We start from the raw sequence: 24,384 nt of genomic DNA on the forward strand, positions 1-24,384 counted from the left end.
ACTATGAGACAGGCACTGTGCTAAGCCCTTTAAAATCATGATCCCATTTAATTCTCACAACTCTTGAAAGGTGGGTACTACTATTATCAATGCTATTTTACAGATAAGGAAATTAAGGCAAGCAGAGGTTAAATAACTTGCACAAGTCACACAACTACTAAGTATCCAAGGCCAAATTTGAATCCAGGTTTTCCTGACTCCAGGTTCAGCATTCTATCCAGTGCATCACCTAGTTACTCCCAATAAACTAAACTACAAGAGAAAAAAATTAAGTTTGAATAGAAGCCTTCATAGGAGAACTAACTCTAACTCCCAAGTTTAATGGGATTTAAAAGTGCTGAAAAGGCAAAGGAACAAAATTAAATGTTAATTCACCTAAATTTGGAAAAGTTTATGAAACTGAAATATCAGCAAGACAAACTAAGTGATTTTAGTCAGAGGCTATCCATTCTCTGAAATACTATTTTTGGAAGCACGCTGTGTGCTCTAGCATCACTATCCAAATTTTATCTGGCTATATATAACCTATTAGTAATATGTGCTATTATATTTATGGCATATTGTAAAAGTTAATAACAAACAACCTATCCTGTCACATTGTTAAATGCTAGATATAAGAGGGGAAAATCAACTATCTTAATTGTGAAAATATTTTATACATGTATGTACTGCTACCTATATCAAGGAAGAAGTAAGCTCTGACCAGAACATCTGTTCTTTCATTACATAATCTTCAGTACTTTCAATTAAAAGAATTTTACTTCAAAAATCCCAACAGTGTATAAAATCACACCTAATGATTCTTAAGAGAAGATTATTCAAAAATTTGTCTCTTGGGCATGGTAGGCACCCTAGCAGTCTTTAAATAGACCTGCCAAGGATTTTTCCCAAATCATGACAATTTCACTTAAAAAAAAATCCTTCTCTTTACTTTTTTATGAGGAACAACTTTATTGGCTAAAGCAAGCAAGAGACTTTGTTTAAAAAAAAATTTTTTTTAGAAGTAAGAGGGGGGAATATGCCTACTTATTTGCTAATTCAAATGAATTTAGATTTGTAGTTCAGCAAGGACATAAAAGGAAAAATTAAACAAATGTCTTCTATTTTACCAATTAAAAAAAAAAAATAGATTTCTTTTCTGAATACCAACATGTTCTGTTTATTGCTTTTAAAGATTACCAAATTTTTAAGCCTGAAATTCAACTACTTTCTGCTTTCTTCTATTCATTTCCCTTTTTCAATCTGCTACCCATGTTAGTTAAGTCATATCAACTTTTTAAATTAACATTTAAAAAGTCACTCTTTGACTTTCTAAAGCAATTATGTCAGATTTCTCTTTGCTTTCAAAAGTGTGGGGGTCTTATTTTTTTCTTTCAAGTCACTGCTTGACCAAATTATATTTTTCTCTGTCTTCCTTTGCCTAAATAGGAGGGAACATGGTAGAAGCAAGATTTAAAACCTAGAAGAAACAAAAAGGCAACTAGAGTTGACCAGCAATCAGAGAACAGCAAATTCATTCATCACAAAAATAGTCATCTGTCCCACAGATGAAGGAGCTCTCTCCTATCTCATTCTGAGGTTATTTAACATTACAAAGAAAGACAGAAGTGGCTTGTAAAATGATAGGCAATATGCAATTTTGAATTGTCCTAAAACTTGTCCTAAAGTTAAGCCTGATGGGGTTCAATAGGAATATGACCCTTTTCTCATTAAAACATTGGCATTTTTTGATATTATTTCTGTTAATTACTTTGACATCTGTGAAATTTTTAATATAGCATTACCTCAATTCTACTTAATGCTATACCTCAAGGTTTTAGTACATTTTTGTTGTTATTGTTTTACAAGTCATTCATTTAAATTCATTTTTAATTTAATTTAGATCTAACGGAACTATCATAAGAATATGAAGATAATAAACTCATTGGTCCATGTAATACAAAGACTCTAAAATTCACAAGAGAGAACATTACCCAATCAGATCAAGAATCTGAATTAATTTGTGTAACTTTTACTTTGCCAATGATTCAGTCTCCCATTCCATATTTCACAGACATGCTAAAAAGATGAACTATTTTACTTTATGCAGAGTTGAGAACCTGAAAATTCTGACAACCTGCTTCAGTTTACTTAAATTTTAAATAAATGCTTAAAGTAGTATTTACAGGTGTAGGTCACTTAGCTTCAAAATGAACTTAATTAAACAGTCCAGTACTATAAGTTGCACTTCCATTGCAAACTATAACCATCTGAAATGCTTGCACCAAGTACCACTTTGTGTCTGCCAGATTTGAAGGAGGCAGAAGCAGAGGCAGAAAAGCCCTTCTTGGTCTTGATCCTGCTGATTCTTTGTCAGCCATCTTACTTATTACAAAAAAAAAAAAAAAAAAAAAGATTAACATATTGCTCAATGATATCATTTGAAATATTTCCAAGCTTCTAATAAAATCATAATATTTGGAATTTTTAAAAAAATGTCTTTTGTGAGGTGTGGGTGGAGAAGACTGCTTTAATAAATTATTTTAAAAGTTTTTTCTTCTTTCAGGTGACCATGAAAGTAAAGGGAAGGGACAAGGTACAGGTATACGACAAGTTACATAAACTTACTTGAGAGCTAATACAAGTATCTAAGGGATTAGGCTCAAATGAGATAATATTTGTAAATCACTTAATACTGTCACATATTAGATATTAACAAAAACTTATTCCCTTCTCTTTGAAAGTTTGAAACTTCGCTTAGGAATAAGAACATGGTAAATATAATAAAAAGAAAAAAACATAGCATTCTGTATGTTAAAAACACAAATGAAATAATCAAAGTTAGATTAAGAATAAAATGAAATCTTTGTATGTTTTCTTATTGAGAAAAGAATGAACACGCATAATATGGGAAAAATAAGGATAAGTAAAACTTGATTTTAGAAGATGTTGGTAAATTGATAATTAGGAGGAGGAATAGGGAGAGATGGATATCCATGAGGAAAACTGATTTGTATTCTTGAATTTGTTAATGAACAAGTTGAATTTTTTTTAAACTCACAACTAATCCCATATAAACTCGGTTAATATACACATACACACAAATCCTTTTTGCAAGGCAACAACACAATTATAGGATAGAAGAGATATACCTAGACAGAAGGAAAGAGTTAAAAGGTTTTAGTTGACCACGAGATGAATAAACAAAATGACACACATGTCACAAAAGCTAATCCAATTTTAACTTAGTTTGGTAGAAGTACTTTCCTTGTCTTACAGGTTGCCATGAACAAAAAAAAGTCAACACTAAATGACCAGTTTATTGGTAACTGGAGCATGTCCAAATGAAAAGCCCAAATAGAAGAGGAAATACCTACAGCTGGTAAGGTCCTCCAGATACGCTTGTGAATAACATTGTGCTAAATGTGTTAAGACTAGAACATTTTGCTGAGTTTCATAAATTAGATCTAGAGTTTGATACAAATCAGTACAATGTCATCTGCAAAAGGATTATCTGAAGAAACTCACTATTTGGATGAAATCCTCCTTAAGAATTGGACCCTGAAATGTACACCCTCCATGACAACGCCAAACACCTTTGGCAAACATAATTCTGCCTAATTTTATATTAATAATCAGAAGATCACAGAAAGTCATCTCTGTTATAGCACCAAGTAAATGTTTGTTTGTTTGTTTTTACCATTTTAGGTTATATAAAAAACAATTTGCTAGAATAGTCTTTTAAACTGTATTTTGTTGTAGTGAATCAAAAGTTTTGTAACATATTAACAATGATCACACTAGTAGCTTATAATTTTACCTTTTAGTCAATTATGAGATTAAACATCATTTGTGAAAGTCTACAAACGTCTTTCTTATATCTAAAGGAATATGGATTTAGAGGTAGGAGGGAACTTGGAGGTCACAGATGAAGAAATTGAGGTTAGCTGGAATATACTGATTGCAAATTTTTGTTCGTTTCAAACATTTTGTAAGCGTTGGGAAAGTAAATATATGGGTTGGTTGTTAATATTTTTTTAGTCACCTACTTAAAATAGTAATAACATCTGTAATTTTCCCAAGCTTTAACATTTTATCTTTTTTTTTTCAAGCTATCTTGAAATATTGTGACATGCTTAAAATTGTTCGGAAATGAGCAGGTCTTTGTCTACGTATGTATGTCCTGGTTTAGCTGCTCTTCCCATCTTTGGGTTTTTTTTTTTTTTGCGGGGGGTTGTTTTTTTTTTTTTTTTTTAGATATTATTTCTGCATATCATCATGTAACAAATCAAGGACTGTGATGATAGAGTACAAATAGGGTGAGCTTCATTATTAATGAAAAAGAAAAGACTAAACAAAACCCTGAGAAATCTTTTCCATTTTTGGCTTATTGTGCCAGCTGACCTTTAAATGCTCTTAGAATAACCTAGCTTAACTGGATCTCTCACCAAGCTTTGAGTAAATTTTTTTTTCCCACCTATTTTTTTTCTCCTGGTTTCTGTCTCTTTCGTGAAATGATACTACTACTCATTGTGCAATAAATGGCCAGTTCAAAGACTTTATTGGTGACTTCCTGATATTAGGGGCAACTGAGGGAAACTCCAGAATAGTATTTTCTCTGTGTCTACTAGACAAGAATCATATGGGTGAGGCAGGCATGAGGAAAGAAATTACTATTTATCTCAATGGAAGGGACATCCTTACCAAAGAGACTTAATCCTCCTCACCTTCTTCCATCATTCTTCATTAAGATTGTAAGAATGAGTAAATATTTCAATTTAGTATAAATTTTGGCTTCCATCTCTTTCTTTGCAAAGAATATCAAATAGTTGCTATTAATGCATTTTCTATATATGTTTAGCTGATTAGACTTCCTAAAATAATGCTGATAGTCTGCGGCAATTTGTACTGTTTGTATATTTTCCATTTTTAGATGTCAATAGTTTATAAAAGTTGGGGTGAAATAGTTTTAATTGTATACCAGATTCTCATTTTTATTCTTTTTTTCTGATTTGTTTTTCATTTTAAAGGTTTGAACGACTGATATCAAAATGACTCCTCAATGTCATGCTACCACAGAACACTAGCTTTGGAATCAGAGAACAGTTTCAATTTCTGATTTTTATGATATATGTAAATTTGGGTTCATTTAGTGTTTTTGGGTCTCAATGTCCTCATTTATGTAAGGAGGCTAGATAAATGAGTATGATTTATCTATGAGCCTATGATTTGTAATCAATTGCTTCCTATTCATTAAGACAGAGCCATATTTTATGATGTTATTCAGGACTTGTCATGCTTGCTGCTGCCTGACTTTTCTAGAAGAATGTTTTCATGATACCAAAAAAAAAAAAAATGTGATTTCTGCAAAGTTTGTGACTTTAACTCCTACTTTGCAAGATTTTTCACTGTTCTTCCCTAAGTGCAAATCACTGCAAGATAAAATATATGCTGTCTTAATTTGAAGGTTTTAGGAGCTACTGATATAATTTGTCCTTGTCTTTTGCAACAGATTTTAGAACCTAAACTGTAATTTTCTTCATGGTGGTCTTTTGCAGATGCCCATCCTGAGCAATGCAGTATAAGATAATCAAGGGTTTCAAGAAATGTTTCTTGTTGCTTCTGATCAAAGAAAAAAACCCAGTGCTGTCAACTCCTTTAACTGCTACTCCAAGAAGGGCCTACGGGAACATTCTTCCATTTAGCTACAACTACAGAAAGTATCAACCTTCTAATTTTGTTTATAAAAAGAAAATCAATGAAGATATAATTTGGGTTAACTAGCCATATCAATTTGTTACTTATTGAACAAGTATCATATTTTGAGAATAATTAAGATTATTTTTATAGAAAGTTTAGAAATTGTGTCATTCTTAACTCCTTTTGCCACTCCTCCTACTCTGTCAACAAGAATTCAGAAGAACAAGAATGCACAAAGGACTGATACCCTTTTATGTTTATTTGTATTATAGGTGGTCATGGTCAAAGAATTCATCACCTCTTGTCCAACTGACTGGTGAAGTGCTACTCTGTTATTCACTAGAATGGTCTTCAGCCCTCCAAAACCAGTCTGCTGCCAGGAAGAGACATGAAGTCTTTCTAGCACAGCATATCAGATCAGAGATTAAGTCTTGCAGTCATATCCTTCCAGACCCAAGGATCACCCGCATACCACACCACAGTGAGGCATCAGAGTGGGACTTTTTTCCCCCAGGGCTTCATGTACAATAAATAATCATTTTTTATCTGAAACCAAACTTTCCATGTTAAAACCATCTTTAATTTGCCAACTGGCTTTAAAAGATTTGATTGGATTTGACATAATATTAGAAACATGTTAATGGGATGCAATGCATTAACTAAAACAGGAGTCAATTGGACTACAGCTTGCAGGTCAAATTTGGGCCTCTGTCTCTTTTTGTACTGCCTGCGAGCTAATAATGATTTTTCTACAGTTTGCTGATTGCTGAACCGAAGGAAACTTTTTATAACAAATTTTTTTAACATTCATTATATCTTAAAAGAAATTCTTGTCATGTCATTTCTAAGAAAACAAAGAATCAGTTTCCTTCAGAAATAAAGGTTCCAATCATTCCCATATCCTATATCTAGTATATCAATTTTAGTTGAGGAATGGTTGAACAAACTGTGGCATGTAAACATAATAGTCTATTATTTAGGTACTAAGACATGATGACTACCAGAAACTCAAAGAAATATATGAAGATTTATATGAACTGATATAGAATGAAGTAAATAAAACTAGGAGAACCATTTATATACAAAGACTAGAATAAGAATCAACAAAAACACTAAAAAAAGCTGACTTCTGAGATGGTTGAAATAACCAATTTGGTTCTACAGAAAAAGTGATAAAATACATCTCCTTCCTATTGGTTGTAAAGTAGGAGAAATATGAGAAATGCTGCATACACTGTTAGACACTGTCAACTTTCAATGGTTTTACTAAATTTGATGGGCAGAATATGAACTCTCCCCATACTGAACTACAACATCCATCTTCTGTTTTGATTCCACCTGGAAAGGACTGTTGCAAAAACAAAAACAAAAAAATCAATAAAATTTACATTTCAAATAAAATAAGTGACTTTTACTCAAAGATATATTTTACAATATTTTTACCTTCAAAAGACCTCTGTGGAAGAAAGTTAAGCCTTTGTACAGCATAGCTATAGGCTGATTTTTGTTCAGTTCTAAAGACTGCTGAAAGTCTTCATGGGCTGTTGCATAATCCTACAAGAAGGGTAGAAAAACCATTGAGAAATGAAAAGTTTTCTTTGTGGAGACAAAATTCTAATTCACCTTACTATGCCCAGGCATCTGGGTTTTTGGATTCACTTCAAGGTTTATATTTCATTCACCAAAACATTTATGATTTTCTTAAGAACTGTTGGAAAGGAAAAATCCCTCACAAAGGCTCAACTACTCTTTATGTCAATTATAAAACTGAGATTATTCCAAAATATCTTTCATGATATTTTACTAGTCAATTTTTATCTTTTCCCTTACCATGAACCCTTTGTTTTGGCTGCATCAAAAATTATAAAGAGAGCAAATCTTCTCACTATAAACTCCAAGGAACTGTTGAAATTATTTTATTACTAGAATCCTCACAGAGAAGCCACAGACACATTATGATACTTGGTCCAGGCTCAGAATCACAGCTAAAAGTTAAATATTAATGTTGCTGATATGCATCCACAATAACAGTTATAAAAGAAGTGAAAATATAACTTTTGAGCCAAGTTTTCTTCTTCTGCTTCTTACTTTTCTTATCCTAATCCAACCAGTGAATTAGTATAGACCACCAGAGAAAGTAAAATATAGGCCCTTAGCATTTTTCCACAGGTTATTACTGTGAAAAAGAAAATGTTTTTAAAAAATGCTTTCCATTGCAAAGCTGCAGAAGTTAGAACTATATCCCCTCTCTCCATTACTATCATCAATATTTTTCTGAGGCAAAGGGAAAGTGAAATTTTTTTCTTTTCCACAGTGGAAAACGTCCCAAAGCAAAAATGGCTCACCTCTGATATGAAGTGCAATGTCCCTCTGTGTCTGTAGAGTCGTGCTGATGGCTGCAGTTGGATGGCTTTAGTGAGATCACTTACTGCTTCACTGATTCGTCCCAAAGGGGACAGTATCTAAAACCAAGAAATTCTATTAAGCTGGAAGGAAATCTAGGTCACCTTAAAATTGATAAACTTTTAATTTTTTAATACTAATTTGATCTTTCTGTTTTAAAATCTATTTTACTTAGCATAAGCACATAGTTGAACACTTTGTACTTTGCTCAAACACCCCCCCAAAAAATAAAGTGGCATATTTCTTTGTCCAATGAAGAATACTGTTGAATTTAATACATGAACAATTGCTTTTATATTATTTCACATTCAGAGGCAAAGTTGATGCTACTTTTCTTAATATGGTCACATTTTTCTACTCTTGTTATATTTATCTTTCAAGTTCTACAAAAATTAGAATTTGATATGTATTGTTTAAAATATAGCTAAGAGGATTCATCTGAATGACATCTCTGAATCATAAAACTAAGTCACATTTCTGGACACATTTCATCGCTTACCACAATCTTTAAATACACACTCCGGGGTAGCAAGTTCTAAATATAGCTAGGGTAGAATGACAGCTTGCAAATTTACAGCCCTTCATTTGTGCCTAACTTGGTAGATGCTATTTTCATTGGTTAACTTTCTAAAAAAAAATCTTCATTCTTTTAAGATATTCTTTTATGTTTGACCATCTCTTGGAGGTGAAGTTATTATCTTGAAAGTTAAAGGGAAAAGACATGCTATTGACTCTATGGCACTTCAATTATCTATAGGCCTCTTATGCAGCAACAGCAATTCTCCAAAACATAGAACCTATAGGTAAGCCAAAAAAAAAAAAAAAAAAAAGGGGGGGGGGGTCTGAGAAGCCAAATTAGGTATTACAGAATCCTACTCAGAGTAGGAATTCTCAGATCTCAATCAGTAACTATTTATTCTCAGAAATAATCCTAAAAATTATGGTATAGAGAAAAGAATGCTGGATCCGGCACCAGAACTAGATATGTCTTAGACATTTACTAGATATATGAATATAAGACATAACTTCTCCACAGGGAGAAGTTATTTTAGAGATTGTGCTTTATAAATTCTAAAGTATTAGATGGATATGAGTTTTTATTATTTGTTTTCCCTGCAGATCTGAAATAGGTAAAGTTGTGTCAGAAATGGTGACAGCAAGCAATAATAAAACAGACAGAAATATTATTTAAAATACAGACCTTAATGGGGCAGTTAGGTGGTGCAGTGGGTAGAGTACCAGCTCTGAAGTCAGGAGTGCCCGAATTCAAATCTGGCCTCAGACACATAACACTTCTTAGTTGTGTGACCCTGGGCAAGTCACTTAACCCAATTGCCTCATCAGAAAACCAAACCAAACCAAAACAGACATTAAGAACTCACAGATTACAGCACTTTGGGCACCATCTGGCATATAGGTATACTGTCCTATGTTCCCTAACATCTCTTTAGGGCATCATTAATTATCAGCATAAAATGAAAATGGATATTCAAAGTGATGGGTCTCCATCATCAAGCAAAGCATAGATTAAGTTTAAATATATGCTGCTTAAAAAAAAAATTAAGCTATAACATATCTTAAAAAGATTTCCCTCAGAATAGTTTAATTTAAAAAAAAATATTAGCACTTAAAAGGGTCATAAATTTGGACTTGGAAGTTTCCTTATAAGTTATCTAGTCCCATTCCTTTATTTTACAGATGGGGAAACTGAGGCTCAGAAAGATTAGGAAATTTGCCTAAGATCATAGAGATAGTCAGTGGCACAATTGGAATCTGAAATCATAAATTCTAACTTCACCTTCAAAGTTCTTTCCCACTACTATCTCTACTTGAAAGGATAAGTATTATTATATTATCTGGAAAATTCATTTTGCCATGCTTATTCCTCAGTGATGTTAGATGAAGTATAATTATTTTTCCTTTTTTATTTAAAAAATACCCAAAATATGTCAAACCACCAAAATCTGTTTTGTATTGCAAACAAATTTAAATTAAGATCACAATCAAAACCAAAAAGTATATCATATAAGTTTTTATCAAAACCCTTGTTGTGCAATTAAGTCTCATTTTTGGAAATATTCAATCTACATATTAGCAGAGTCAAAGATGGTCATCTTCTTACATCCCTTCATTAAGGGCATAAGAATATGTACACATTTTGTATCCAGAACATAAGAAAACCAAATCAATCATTAAATGTTATATATTAAGCACCCACTTGTACATGGTACTTTTTGAGACTAATATAAAACAGGAAAATCAATATGATCCTTCTATTGCCAAATGATAATATAACAAATAAATATGAGATTCCATTTTTATTCCAGATTCTTATCCAAAACAAAAGGAAAAAAAAACTTAAACTAGTAATTGGTTTAAGAAAGAATTTAATTGTCAACTGATTTTCTGATTAATTGATACCATTTTTTGCTAAAATTTAATTTAAGAAAAAAATTAAAAATAGTTTAAAATTATCAATACTTTTTTCCCTTTTCTTAATCTTTGCTTTGCCCAAGCAGTACAAATACATCAACAAAATTTAAATTAAACGGGAAAACTGCCAAGACAATATTCTAAGATTACCTAATTAAATGACTTGCCAGAAATCACACACAGAATTAAGTAGTTTTGCCACAGTACATATGATGAATACACCGTATGTAGTAAGCATTTAAATAGTATATATTTGTTAAATGAAAGAATAAAAACTCACATAAAATGTAGAGTAAAATGAATACAACATGAAACATTAATAAACTGTTACATCTTCACAGGAGTAAAAATAATTTTATCACAGCTTTTGTGGTTTTTACTTTTAACTTAGGACATAGTTTAATAAAATAATTACATTCCTAAAATTAATGTTACCTTATATTTTAATTTTAAATTTCACAACATAATTCCACACACCCTCAAAATAAAAATACAAAAGTTAATCTCTTGCTTACATTTATTGTGATCCTTATATATGAATTCAGAAATAAGAAAAAATTGTCTTGTTAGAACAAGTACTTTTTTTTTTTATTATAGCTTTTTACTGACAAAACATATGCATGGGTAACTTTTCAACATGACCCTTGCAAAAAATTGATACAGTACTTTTAAAGACATTAGTTACCTATCAAACCTATTAAACTGTCAAAGATGATAGAAAAAGATAATGATAAATGTTGGAGGAGATGTGGAAAAACTGGGACACTAATGTCCCAGCTGGTGAAGCTGTGAACTGATCTAATCATTCTGAAGTGCAATTTGGAACTATGCTCCAAAGGCTATAAAACAATGCATACCCTTTGATTCAGGAATATCTCTACTGGGTCTGTATTCCAAAGAGATCATAAAAAAAGGAAAAGCACCCACATGTACAAAAATGTTTACAGCAGCCCTTTTTGTGGTAGCAAAAAAAAAAAAAAAAAAAAGAATAGAAATTGACGGGATACCCATCAGAAATGGCTGAATAAGTTATGGTATTTGAATGGAATGGAATGCTATTGTTCTGTAAGAAATGATGAACAGATTTCAGAAAAGCCTGGAAAGTCTTACATAAACAGATGCTGAGTGAAGGGAGCAGAACCAGAAAAACATTATATACAGTAATAGCAATATTATGTGATGATTAACTATGACAGACTTAGCTGTTCTTAGCAATACTGCGATCCAAGACAATTCCAATAGACTTTGGATGAAAAATGCCATCTGCATACAGACAAAGAACTATGGAGAATGAATGTGGATCATATTTTCAATATTTGTTGGGGGGGGGGAGAGAAGTTGTTCTTTCTTTTTTTCTTGTGGTTTTTCCTTTTTGTACTGATTTTTTTTTTTCCAACATGACACATGGAAATGTTAAAAATGATTGTACATGTACAACTTATATCAATTTGCTATTTTGGGGAGGAGGGAAGTAAAAGAGGGAGAAAAAGAAAAAATTGGAACTCAAAATCTTAACAATGACTAGAAAGGTAAGGAGAATGTCAAGGGAATTCACCTCGGCTCGCTGCTCAAATACTTCTGGACGATCTGGTTCCAAGGTAATTACTCGACTCAATTCAAACAAAGCAAGTTCTGCATTCTTTATGTCCTTAAAAAGTAATTAGAGTTTTTATGTGAGATATATTATTGCTCAAAAACAATTCTAGATGATTTTCTGATCAAAAACATCATTTGGTAATGCCACAAATGATAAGATAAAAATCTACGTCATTAGTAATGATCTAATACTCTTTACCAAAATATACTTTTTTCATTTATAGATATTTAGATTTCTTAGTTTTTCTACATATTAACTAACCACTCCTTTTTTATCACATGATTAATACTATTTTGAATTAATAGAGATTTAATTAAGTCCCCCTTCAGCAAATTCACTATAATTATAAATATCCCCAAATGAAAGTATATAATAACTATTTACTAGACTCAAGCATTTATTTAATATTCTAAAATGCATTCTCCCCAACTTCCATTTTAAAAAACAACAAAAACTCTGATGGAGACTTAATATCTCAATTTCTTTGGTTATCATAAAAATAAATTCTCTGAACATGCCTTCATTAAGTCAATGACCTTCGAGGGCTTCAGCTTTGCTGTGTGGCAAAGGGAGAAAAACAGATTAAATCATAGTCACTCTTAAAAATCATATAACTATATTTTACCTACTTTTTCAAAAGCATATAAATTTCAGAATTAACTTTGAAGCAAGCTAAGAAGTTTACTGAAAGATACAAGGGTAGTCATTTCTGTATTCCTAGAATGTACCTATTTCTGATACCAGGAATTTCTTACCCTCTGGGTGAAATCATGCTTCTCCACATACTCAATCACATACTGAATGTTTTCTTTGTATGACAACAGGACCAAGAAAAGAGAAATGTAAGCCTCTTTGAAGACAGAGTCTATATTTCATTTTTTTTTTTTTATCTTCATGATGTAGCTAGTACCTTATATTACTGGCTAGTTTGTTTTTATCTGGACATTATTGAAATTGAAATTTTAGCTGAGTAAATTCTACCAGCCTTAGTAGTACTTATTAAGTACTTCCTTTATACCAGGCACTGTACTTACCAAGTCCTATTCACAAGGAACATTTATGGTCTAAAGGAGAGGGTTACAGGCAATTTTGTCCAAATCAATAATTATTTAGCAATTTAGAGACTTTGAGAGTTATCTAGAGCCCTGAGATTTTAAGTAATTTATCCAGGATCACATAGTCAGCTTTCATGGGAAGCCAGATTTCAGCCCAAGTCTTCCTGATTTTTAGTTAAACAATTATCTCTTACCTTGAACAAAGGAGATGCTTATTAAGAGTTAGGTTGGACAGTTTTGGATTTTTACAAAAACTTAGTAGTTTCTAAATAGCAAAAGCTTTTAAAAGTCAAGATTCCCTTTCGTAAAAAGTATGCCTTAAAGTTTTAGCAATTTATAATATAGTATTCATGGCACAAGCAAGTTTTTATGTATCAAGTTTTAGATCAAACGCTTCAAAACCTGCCTCCTGGACAGCCCAGATTTGTCCCTCATTTTATGTCTTTGTTTCATAGTCATCATTGATAGTTGTTTAATACCACTCTCTTCCTATCAGGAGGAGTGAGGGAGGCAAAGAAATAATACCTGACTATTGGTTTGAGCTCTGAAGAATATTTAAAATATCCAAGACATTTTTGAAATATAAGAACACATTCTCCACCTCCACCTCCAATTCAAGAAAGCCTAAGAAAACTACCAGAGAATTAAAAGCAGTTCCTCATTGAACGTAATAGCAACTATTCTCCAACATGTTTTCAGTCTTCCTCATTTTTCTCTAAAGCTTTTGAGTTCCCATAGGATCGTAGATTTGGAACTTAGAGGAACTTTAAAAATCCAAGAGTTCAACCTCCATCACTTTTATAGATGGAGAAACTGAGGCCTAGAGAAATAAATTCTGCTATATTGGAAGTTCTAAAAAAAGCAGATTTTTCATTCTGGTTTTTTTGGTATTCCTAGACCCAAACAGGGCCGGGTTCTATCCAAAGTTCTATCATCTCCATCAGTGATGTCAAACTCAGAAAGAAACAGGGGCCATAAATTCCTACATAAGGATTCTTGTGATGGCATGATTTTTTAGTTTTAAAATGTAAAATTATTTAGGTTTCATTGCATTTTCATTTATTTTGCTTAATATTTCCCAATTACACTGTCATCTTGTTCAGGGGCCCTAGAGAACATTACAAGTTGCAGACTTGGCCCAGTATATTTGGCTTCTCTCTGGCCTACAACTTGCTGACTTTCCACTATCCCCAGAGGAGGCGAGGTGCTATTCAATCCTCCTTTGCCCAAATCATTTACACAGGTGCTATAGGCTCCTTAATATGGCAAAATTTCATCCACCTCTGTTATCTGCCTAAATAGAGTATATAAAAAATTATTTAGTCTTTCCTTAATGACCCAAAGGTAAATAATGATGACTTTCTATGCTTTAAAGTAGGATGACCTCATTACTGAGGTGTATAGATCTGATTACCCTTATACCAAATGGCTCTAGATCACTATTTTTTAATTTGTTTTTCTTAGCTTTTCTGTTTCCTCTTGAACAATAAAGTCTATAGAAGTTTTTATGAAGAATTATTCAAATAAATTATAGCATTTATGGAGTTTCAAATACCTCAGAAGAATCTAATCTTGATGGTGCAAAACAACAAAACATTCCTACCAAAGCCATCATTATCAAATACTCACCTGTAGTCCCTTCTTTCCATAGGCTATTCCTCGGCCATAAATTGCACTAACGAGCTCTGGCTCCTCCTAGACAGAAGAAAAATATAGCATGGAGTTAACAAATAAAAGAAATCCTCGTTACTAATTAGGGCAGATGTGTGCCCCAGGTAAATGTTTTTCTCCGATAGGCCAATACCACCTATGAATTAATTCAAGCAGGAGATTCTAAACAGCTTCTGATTGGGAAGTACTAGGTAGAAGGGAATCAGAGGATTCGATGCTTGTTTCCATGGAAACCAGCAGACCAAGGCTACAAAGACTTCTGCAGAGGCATCTGGGGATGATGGTGGTAGGGCTTCTGGTAATAATGACTCCCAGGGAGCAGTTGCAGGAGTAGTTCCTTTAATAAATGGTTTGATGGGAGTGAAATGCAAATGAATAAGGCCAATTCTGGAAACAAGAAGGTAAAAAAGCTTGGGGGCAGTTGGAAATGATCCAATGATAAGCTAAGTTTGGTGGCTAGGGTGGAAAGAAGCTAAGAATGCCATGGGGAGTAAGATTGAGCTAACTCTAATATTGGAGGGTGAAGAAGGAAGCAGATGAGGTAGAGGCAGATGTAACAGCAAGAGAAGTGGCAGGTAGCCAAAATGTCGACTTTAGAAACAGTGTAGAAAGAATCGGAGTCCTTCTTCTAAGTAGCTCTCTAAGCTCTCTGGGACTTCTGGAATGGGATGACAGACCTGAGCCATTATCAAAAGAGTGGAGTTTAGGAGTATAGTGAAAAGAAAGGCAAATCCCTAACAGCATGAAAGAAGAAAGGACTGTCTTTGGAGCTATATGAGCCAGGGAGTTGAGTGAAGGTTGGCTAATGTTGTTGTTGATGTGTATCCCTTGTTTTCAGAAAGGACCAATGACATCATAAGGTGATGTTTTGACTTGCTTATGAACTGGATTTAAGTGAGGTAAAGTTGCAAAGTTGTCAATTTCATTGTTTTTTCCTGAATCATCCAAGTTTAGTGGCAAGACACAAAATTCAAAATCACCTGTGATGCCCCAAGACGCAGTGGATGATCTTAGCGTTTGATGTCTGACTAAGCCATAAATACTCCACATCACCTGCTTCAGCCTCCTTCATGGCCACTGGAACCAAATGTTCTCATTATCCCATTCTGCTGGAGAGATGTCTTCACATGCTTGGTGTAGACATTCCCCTAAAACACCCATGGGTTTGAGAACTTAGCTCTTCTGCTGAGGCTTTACTGGAGTGTGGCCACTGAATATGCTATACCTTTTTGAAGTTTAAGGCAAGAGTTGGGGGGGTAGAGGGAAACAAAAGATAGATGAACAGCCCTAAAAAAAAGCTCAGCAATCCCTCACACCAGAGGGGCTAGTCCTCCTAAACACCATATAACACCCTGTGAATTCTTAGAGACTTTATTGAAAGAATCAGATTAGCAACGATGATAGAAATCCCAATAAAATCACCAAATTGTTGAAATGATTTGCATTTTGAGGGGTTAATGCCAGCTTCTTGGAAAAGTCCCACTGGATTTATTCTCTCTTACTACCTCTGCAAAATGAATTGCAGTATCACTTGTACAAAAACAAAATTCTAATCACTTTTCCATTAATTTGTAAGTACTATACTTTTCTTGTATCCCCAAGTAGGTCATTCACGAGTCAGAGAATCCTTGTAATAGGAACTTTATAATGAAATCAGAATGTTGTCCCAAAATCCATTGAACAAAATAACCAATAAAATGTATTCAACTTCCTTGATTCTTATTCCATACTTACCAATAAATCACTTTTGATTACTATTAAATTTTCTAAGAATCCTAAAAATCAGAAAGAGATGTCTTTAATAGTGAAATCAGAATTTAGTTTCCTTTGAATCTGGCTAGCATGAATAACCCTTCTTGAGGCTAATCATCCTTAATGAAATTGAATTTCATTCAGTTTGGACTTCCAAGTCTCTGGACAAAGATGATACCACAAAGGGATAGAAGACTTTTCCTGAGACCCTGTCAGCTTCTTTCTAACCAACTTGATTATAACACAACTCATGACTAGAACACCGTGTCTTATTTCTAGTCAGTATTTTCCATTTTATGAAAACAAAGATTTACGTGAATAAATGCTAATAAAAAGATTATAAATCACTTTGCAACTGTAAAGTTAAATTTGAATTAAGCTACAATGACGAATTCAGTGAACAAGGTAGAGATAATATTTTTATGGCTCTCTGGAACTTCATTGCAAGAAAGATGTTAAGTGAAAAGCATCTTCCATTCATAGAACATCATCAACAGTACACATATTTTAAACAATCATATAAGTTTTCTTTCTATGAATCAGTTCTAAGTTTTAAATTCTCTGTTATTTCTAGTATCACCTATTTATTTCTAGGAGTATTTAGGGTAATGGAATGACAATAAATAAAGCAGTCTAAACTTCCAATGTGGAACTATTTCTAGAGAAAAACTGTATACAGTAGTATATCTCTTTACAAATTTGTTATAATCCTACTCAATGCCATATTTTCTCAAGTTTATTCTACTAGTAATTAGGGTAGGTTACATTTACAAAGTTATAAATGGTTTTTTCCTTGTCAAATCATAACAACAGATTGCTCTCCTTAAACACATGTACTGGGAAGGTTGCCAAGAGAAAGAGTTCTTGAATAATGAGCAAATTAGACAGTTATTGATTTCTGTAACTGCTTGTTTCAAATAGTTGTCAGGAATAAACTAGTGTTTGCTCCTATAATTGTCCCACTGTAAGTAAGCCCTTCCTTGTTCAACACAGATAGATTCCCTTAATGTAATAGGCTTCAATTTTTATAATGTTTTGATGGCAAGGAATCAGTACATTAAAAAAAAAAAAGCCATTCACAAAGTAATCCAACTCTACACAAAACCTAATGAACGAATGATGATAATCCATAACAACTTTGTTCTTGGATCCTCAAATAAAATAAATCAAAACAGAAAGATGATGGCCATGCTATAATTAACTACAAAAAATAAAAAGGGGTGCTTTAAAAACAATGCTCTGAAGTAGAGAATAAAACATCTGTCATATCAATTACTTTTTGCTTAATAAACCTTTAATTTAGTTATACCTTTGATACTCATGTACAGTGATCACATGTATAAAAACAAAATCTTTGAGCATTGCTTGAGGCAGATAATGCAGAATGCTTAAGAGAGGGCATTAATCAACAAACTGTAATGAATATCTAGAGTGAACATAACTAGAGAACTAATAAAAGACTAGACTGAAAGTTATTTTCAATATTCATATATTTATGAATATAAATAATATAAATTATTCCTCTTAATGTATGCTTTAATTCAATCAGCAATCTACATGACAGTCCACATACATCAGAGAAAATTAAACATCTTCTTTATCTTCTATAAATTAGTATGTTTGCACATAAATACATTATTCGTTTTCAAATGCAGGTAGATGCAATTGTGATTAATAAAACACAAATTTTGGTCACCAAAATCATTTGGTATTGGCTAAGAAATAAATAGACTAGTGATCAGTGGAAGAGGTTAGGTTCATAGGACAAAACAGTCAATAACTATAATAATCTAATGTTTGACAAACCCAAACATGCCAGCTTTTGGGATAAGAATTCATTCTTTGACAAAAACTGCTGGGAAAATTGGCAACTAGTATGGCAGAAACTAGGTACTGACCTATACTTAACACCGTACACCAAGATAAGGTCAAAGTGGGTTTATGAATTAGGCATAAAGAATGAGATTATAAATAAATTAGAAGAACATAGAATACCTCTCAGATTTGTGGAGGAAGGAATTTGTGACCAAAGAAAAACTAGAAATCATTATTGATCACAAAATAGAAAATTTTGATTATATCAAATTAAAAAGTTTTTGTACAAACAAAACTAATGAAGACAAGATTAGAAGGGAAGCAATAAATTAAGAAAACATTTTTACAGTCAAAGGTTCTGATAAAGGCCTCATATCCAAAATACATTAGAGAACTGACTCAAATTTATAAGAGTTCAAGCCATTCTCCAATTGATAAATAGTCAAAGGATATGAACAGACAATTTTCAGATGAAGAAATTGAAACTATTTCTAGTTATATGAAAAGATGCTCCAAATCATTATTGATCAGAGAAATGCAAATTAAGACAACTCTGAGATACCACTACACACCTCTCAGATTGGCTAGGATGAGAGGAAAAGATAATGAGAATGCTGGAGGGAATATGAGAAAACTGAGACACTGATATATTGTTGGTAGAATTGTAAATGAATCCAATCCTTCTAGAGAGCAATATGGAACCATGCTCAAAAAGTTATCAAACTGTGCATAATCTTTGATCCAGCTTACTACTGGGCTTATATCCCAAAGAGATCTTAAAGAAGAGAAAGGAACCTCCATGTGCAAAAATGTTTGTGGCAGCCCTTTTTGTAGTGGCTAGAAACTAGAAATTGAACGGATGGCCATCAATTGGACAATGGCTAAATAAACTGCAGTATATGAATGTTATAGAATATTATTGTTCTGTAAGAAATGATCAGGAGGATGATTTCAGAAAGGCCTGGAGATACTTACACGAACTGATGCTGAGTGAAATGAACAGAACCAGGAGATCATTATACAAGGAAACGATACGACTATATAAGGATCAATTCTGATGGATGTGGCTCTCTTCAACAATAAGATGAACCAAATCAGTTCCAATAGTTCAATAATGAAGAGAGCCAGTTACATCCAAGCGAAAGAACTATGGAAACAAGTGTGGACCACAACATAGTTTTTCCATTCCTTCTGTTATTGTCTGCTTGTATTTTTGTTTTTACTTCTCAGGTTATTTCTACCTTATTTCTAAATCTGATTTTTTTTGTGCAGCAAGATAACTGTATAAATATGTACACATATACTGTATTTAACATATACTTTAACATATTTAACATGTATTGGTCTACCTGCCATCTAGGGGAGGGGATGGGGGAAAGGAGGGGAAAAGTTGGAACAGAAGGTTTTGTAAGGGTCAATGCTGAAAAATTACCCATGCATATGACTTGTAAATAAAAAGCTAAAGTAAAAAATACATAAATAAATAAAATAAAACACAAATTAATTCCACAATGAAAAAGAGAAGTAACCACAAACTAACAATTACTCCAATTCTGAAAGAGCTTTGAACACCATTCCCCAGAATAATTTTGCCCCTTGTAGAAAAGTCTTTAACTTGGCTAAGGACCATAAACTTTAAAATTATATCATACAGAGCATGGAAAAATTACCTGGAGCATGGATGAAAAATGTCTTATTGCTTCATCATATAGACCACTGCCAATCAACACATAGGCAATAGCTACAAAACAAAACGAAAGTTGGTTAAGACATAAAATTAAGGTATAAGAAAATTAAAAGCAGTTATCTGGTGCAGTCAAGAAGATTTATCTTTCTGTGTTTAAAATCTGGCCTCAGACACTTCCTAGCTGTATGAACCTAGGCAAGTCATTTAACCTTGTTTGCCTCAGTTTTCTTTTCTATAAATTGGGCTGGAAAAAGAAATGGCAAACCAATACAGCATCTTTGGTGGAAAAACTACAAATGGAGTCATAAAGACTCAGAAATGACTGAACAACAAAAATAAAATCATTACACAGAATAAAATGTGAGCTCCTCTTTTCTTTTCCAGTTCATTGATACAGGAATTGAAGAAGCAGCCCTCCATGGGTACTGAAGTCAAATGCAGCTTTTGAGAATGAACTGGATAGTTTCAGGACACCTAAACTAGAGGTGTCAAACATGTAGCCCACTTGGCAGGAAAACCAGATTAAAATGTAAATGGAAAATATTTAATAAATAAAATATGATGATAAAATTAAAAATAGCTAATAAACGGCTAGCATATAGTCACTACTATATGCCAGACACACTGCTAAACATTTTGTAAATATTATCTCATTTGATCCTCACAATAACCCTGGGAGGTCAATGTTATTATTATCCCCATTATACAGTTAAAGAAACTGAATTGTCTAAGTTCACCAAGCTAGTAAGTAAGTGTCTAAGGCTGGATTTGAACTCAGGTCCTCTAGGCCCATCACTCAATCTACTGGGCCACCTAGTTGCCATCTGCCATAATAAAACACAGATAACACTGCAATTTAAAATTATCAACCCCACCAGGATTTTTATGTATAGACTAGTAGCTCCCTTTTCTATGTAAGTTTGACATCACTGATGATTTAACCTCCATTCAAGTAACTATATTCTTATCACTTTCTTATTGGTAATTAACTTTCTGAAGAAAACTAAATATGCTCATTAAAAAAAAAAAGTCATCCTAGTCCAAATCTTTCACTAACAAAACAAACTATATTAGTATCTAATCTCATAATGATGGCCCAAAAACCAAATATAAGATTGGTTTTATCCAACAACAGAAACCTCTATTAAAAGGTAACCTCATGTTTCATCTGTACAATAATAATCATAATACACTTCAAAGTGCAGTATGAAACCAATTAAGCTAAGTTATATCCAGCTTAGTTTTGTGTTAGATATACTTTCTATAGTAAGATTCTCTGAAAAGTCACAATATCAACTGGCAAGGTAATGGAGTTAGAAGTGGCAAACAAAGACCAGATCCTCAATCTCCCCCGTGAAGAGATAAAAATGCCTTTAAATAGTTAGATTAGTAAATTTAAAAGGAGGGAAAAAGGAACTAATTGAAGAGCCTGAAAAGAAAATAACCCTTTGGATAAAGAAAAGGGAAAGGTGAGGACATGAGCAGTTAGCAGCAAAGTCTCCCAGATAATGAGTAAATACAACAGATTAAAAGATCCTGAAGAGAAGTCATCAGAGGGGGGGGGGAACATATTAACTTGAACACTGGACTAAAAAAGGGAGATGGTTCCAATGTAATGACATATCTAACTAAATAAACATATTAAAGGAAATGAAGAGGAATCTAGTATCTATCAGTAAGATTAGTTTAAACATTGAATTTTTTACTTTTGCTATTTTTTTTTAGCCAAACTGATGAAAAAATTGAAAGAAAAGAATAAATTCATTGTTTGGAAGGTCAATAGTTAGAAGCAGAAGATATGGAAAAACGATTTTTAAAAGAGTTGGAGACAAGAGTTGGAAAATTTATAAGCAAAGACAACAGAAATAGAATATAGAGCTCAAAAAGATAATCTAAGACAGATGATTCAAAAAATACAAATACAATTAAGTTTTAACCATAAATTTTCAGGAAATTGCTAAAATAAATAAATAGTAACAAATCCAGGATTTTTTTTTTAAGCAGTCAAGAGAAAAAACATATATTTCTATTTAATTTAACTAGCATCAACTGTCTCCTGGATATAACTATGTTAAGCACAAAGAATACAAAGTTAAATAAGGTGTTTATATTCTACTAATGGTAAACAATGCAGTCATCCCTCAATATTCATGGGTTTCAAATGTCTGTTTGGCCATCAATAACTAAATGGGAACTTGGGTAGATTTGCAGAATATTCTGGAAAACAGCAGACAATGCATGAATATAAAGAAAGACAAAAAAAAAAGCATACTGTATGTTATTAACATATTTTTATCATTTATTACCATAAATATACATACATAAATTTATTCTAAACAGTTAAATTTTGTTAAAAATTTCAGTGCTCTAAAGAACTACAGGCTATATATACTCTCTTTAGGAACCTCTCCTCTTTTGTCTGTTTACCATCTACACTTGATCACTTGATTTCTTTCACAGTGATGTTTGTAACTTGTGCTTTTCTTAGAAAAGAAATTTGTGAAGCAGTTGTTGCAGCCATACCAGCTATAGATTCAAAAACTCTGCATAGTGTGCAAGATTCTAATCTCTCTCACATACAACTTGAATTTTTTTTGGTGATGCAATGTGTTGTTTTACTTGTTTTGTGTGTTAAATAAATATTAGAATTATTTTTAAAAAAAGGATTTTGGGTAAGTTCTAGAGTAATTTGTACATTTTCACATTTTCAGGGGTTTTGCCCTCTTAATTCTCCTTGAATGTCAAGGAACAAGAAGGGCAACACAAATACACATACGTAAAATAAATAAAAATGGATTAACTTCTAAGAGGATCCAAAATTGCCACACATCCCCTCCCCAAAGTGACATTTGAGCAGAGTTTCTAAAAGACCTCAGAGGTTCCAGGAGGAACCTGGAGAGAAAAAGGAAGAGCATTAGAGATAAGGGCCGGGCTGCAGCTCATACAAAAGAAGAATGACAAGAGATGGAATGTCATATATGTAGACAAAATAAATCAGTTTGTCTGGAATGGAGCACTATAAAGAATGAAATTGGAAAGCATCTAAGAGCTTATTAGATACTAAGTATTGGGGATATAAATAAAAACGGTCTCTACTCTTAAGGGGCTCATATTCTAATTGGAAGTAACACAAAAAGGAGGGTTCAGATTTGTTTATTAATTCATGGCAGATTGACAAGACAGATAGTTCTTGGGAAAGGAAAGTAGAACAGGTGGCAAAGTCTAGAGAACTTTAGGCTGTAAATATCAAGACAAATGATTATTCTTCTACCAAAAATATGGTAGATTCAAGGGTCAGAGTCTAGTGGAAATCTTGGGATATCTATGACAGAAGTAGGGATTTATAATCAATCTGGAAAGAGAGACAAAAAAAAGGTTATGAAGAGTTTAAAAAGTTAAAAGAAACAATCTTTTATCCTAGAGGCAATAAGGAATCATTGAAGCTCCTTAAGAAGAATGATTCAAAAATAGGCTTCTAAAATAGTAACATGGCAATTCAGTGCTAAATAATACATTCACTAAGATGGTAAGGGGACAGGCTCTATTCAAGGAGAACAGTTAAACGGTTTTTTTGACAGTATAAGGTCAGAATTGATGCTTACTCAAGGTGATTACAGTACCTGTGGGTTGGGAAAAAGGGATGGCCAACACATGCTATAAAGGAAAACGGGGGTAAGATTAAAGAGTTGAGGATGACTGAAGCTTCAATCCAGCTGCACAAGGAATATTGAGAGATGTATAGAGATGGTAGTACCTTCTCCAAGTCTCATTCTCCCAACTTCTGTAAACAAACATTAGGAGCTAGTAAAGCAGGAAAAACTGAAAATGCAAATACCCTTTATCGAAACAATCTTTTTTGGAATCATAACACTAAGCATATTTAAAGATTACAAACAAGTCTAGACCCTTCCTTTTACAATAACGAATTGAGGCTAAGAGAGGCTGTTGACCTGTAAAGTCTACACAATAAGATTTGAACCTAAATACCAGATCGGTATTTGCATTATATAAAAATGCCATATTTTTGTGAATGTGCTTATAAAAGCAGAGTAAATGAAGTCCTGATACTTCCAGAATATCTTACCTAATTCTTCATTCGTGTTGTCATTATCAGTAGCAAAAGGTAATCGCTTTTGTTCTGCAAGAGACTTTGCTTGGTTCTGTAAAACATCCAATAATAACGCTTTCAGTAATTGAAGGAATATAGGAAACATCAATTTTTAAAATGTACATTTAACAAACTAAAACTAGAAAAATCTAACAGGAAAACCATTAAAGGTAATTACAAAATT

At 32.8% G+C, this 24,384-nt stretch overlaps 1 protein-coding gene across 2 annotated transcripts in view; it reads right to left on the reverse strand.

Annotated features, from left to right (window-relative positions):
* The window catches only part of TTC13 (tetratricopeptide repeat domain 13), an 82,791-nt gene that overhangs the window by 31,157 nt on the left and 27,250 nt on the right, over positions 1 to 24,384 (reverse strand). For both annotated transcript variants that reach the window (XM_051993637.1, XM_051993636.1), the window contains exons 3-8: positions 24,177 to 24,252; positions 20,076 to 20,146; positions 14,797 to 14,862; positions 12,071 to 12,163; positions 8,025 to 8,141; positions 7,123 to 7,233 (exon numbers count right to left, since the gene is read on the reverse strand). In XM_051993637.1, the coding sequence (XP_051849597.1) occupies positions 7,123 to 7,233; positions 8,025 to 8,141; positions 12,071 to 12,163; positions 14,797 to 14,862; positions 20,076 to 20,146; positions 24,177 to 24,252 (534 nt within the window). The remainder of the gene's footprint in view (positions 1 to 7,122; positions 7,234 to 8,024; positions 8,142 to 12,070; positions 12,164 to 14,796; positions 14,863 to 20,075; positions 20,147 to 24,176; positions 24,253 to 24,384) is intronic.

Source organism: Antechinus flavipes, chromosome 4, assembly GCF_016432865.1.
Source record: "Antechinus flavipes isolate AdamAnt ecotype Samford, QLD, Australia chromosome 4, AdamAnt_v2, whole genome shotgun sequence".
Taxonomy (NCBI): Eukaryota; Metazoa; Chordata; class Mammalia; order Dasyuromorphia; family Dasyuridae; genus Antechinus; species Antechinus flavipes.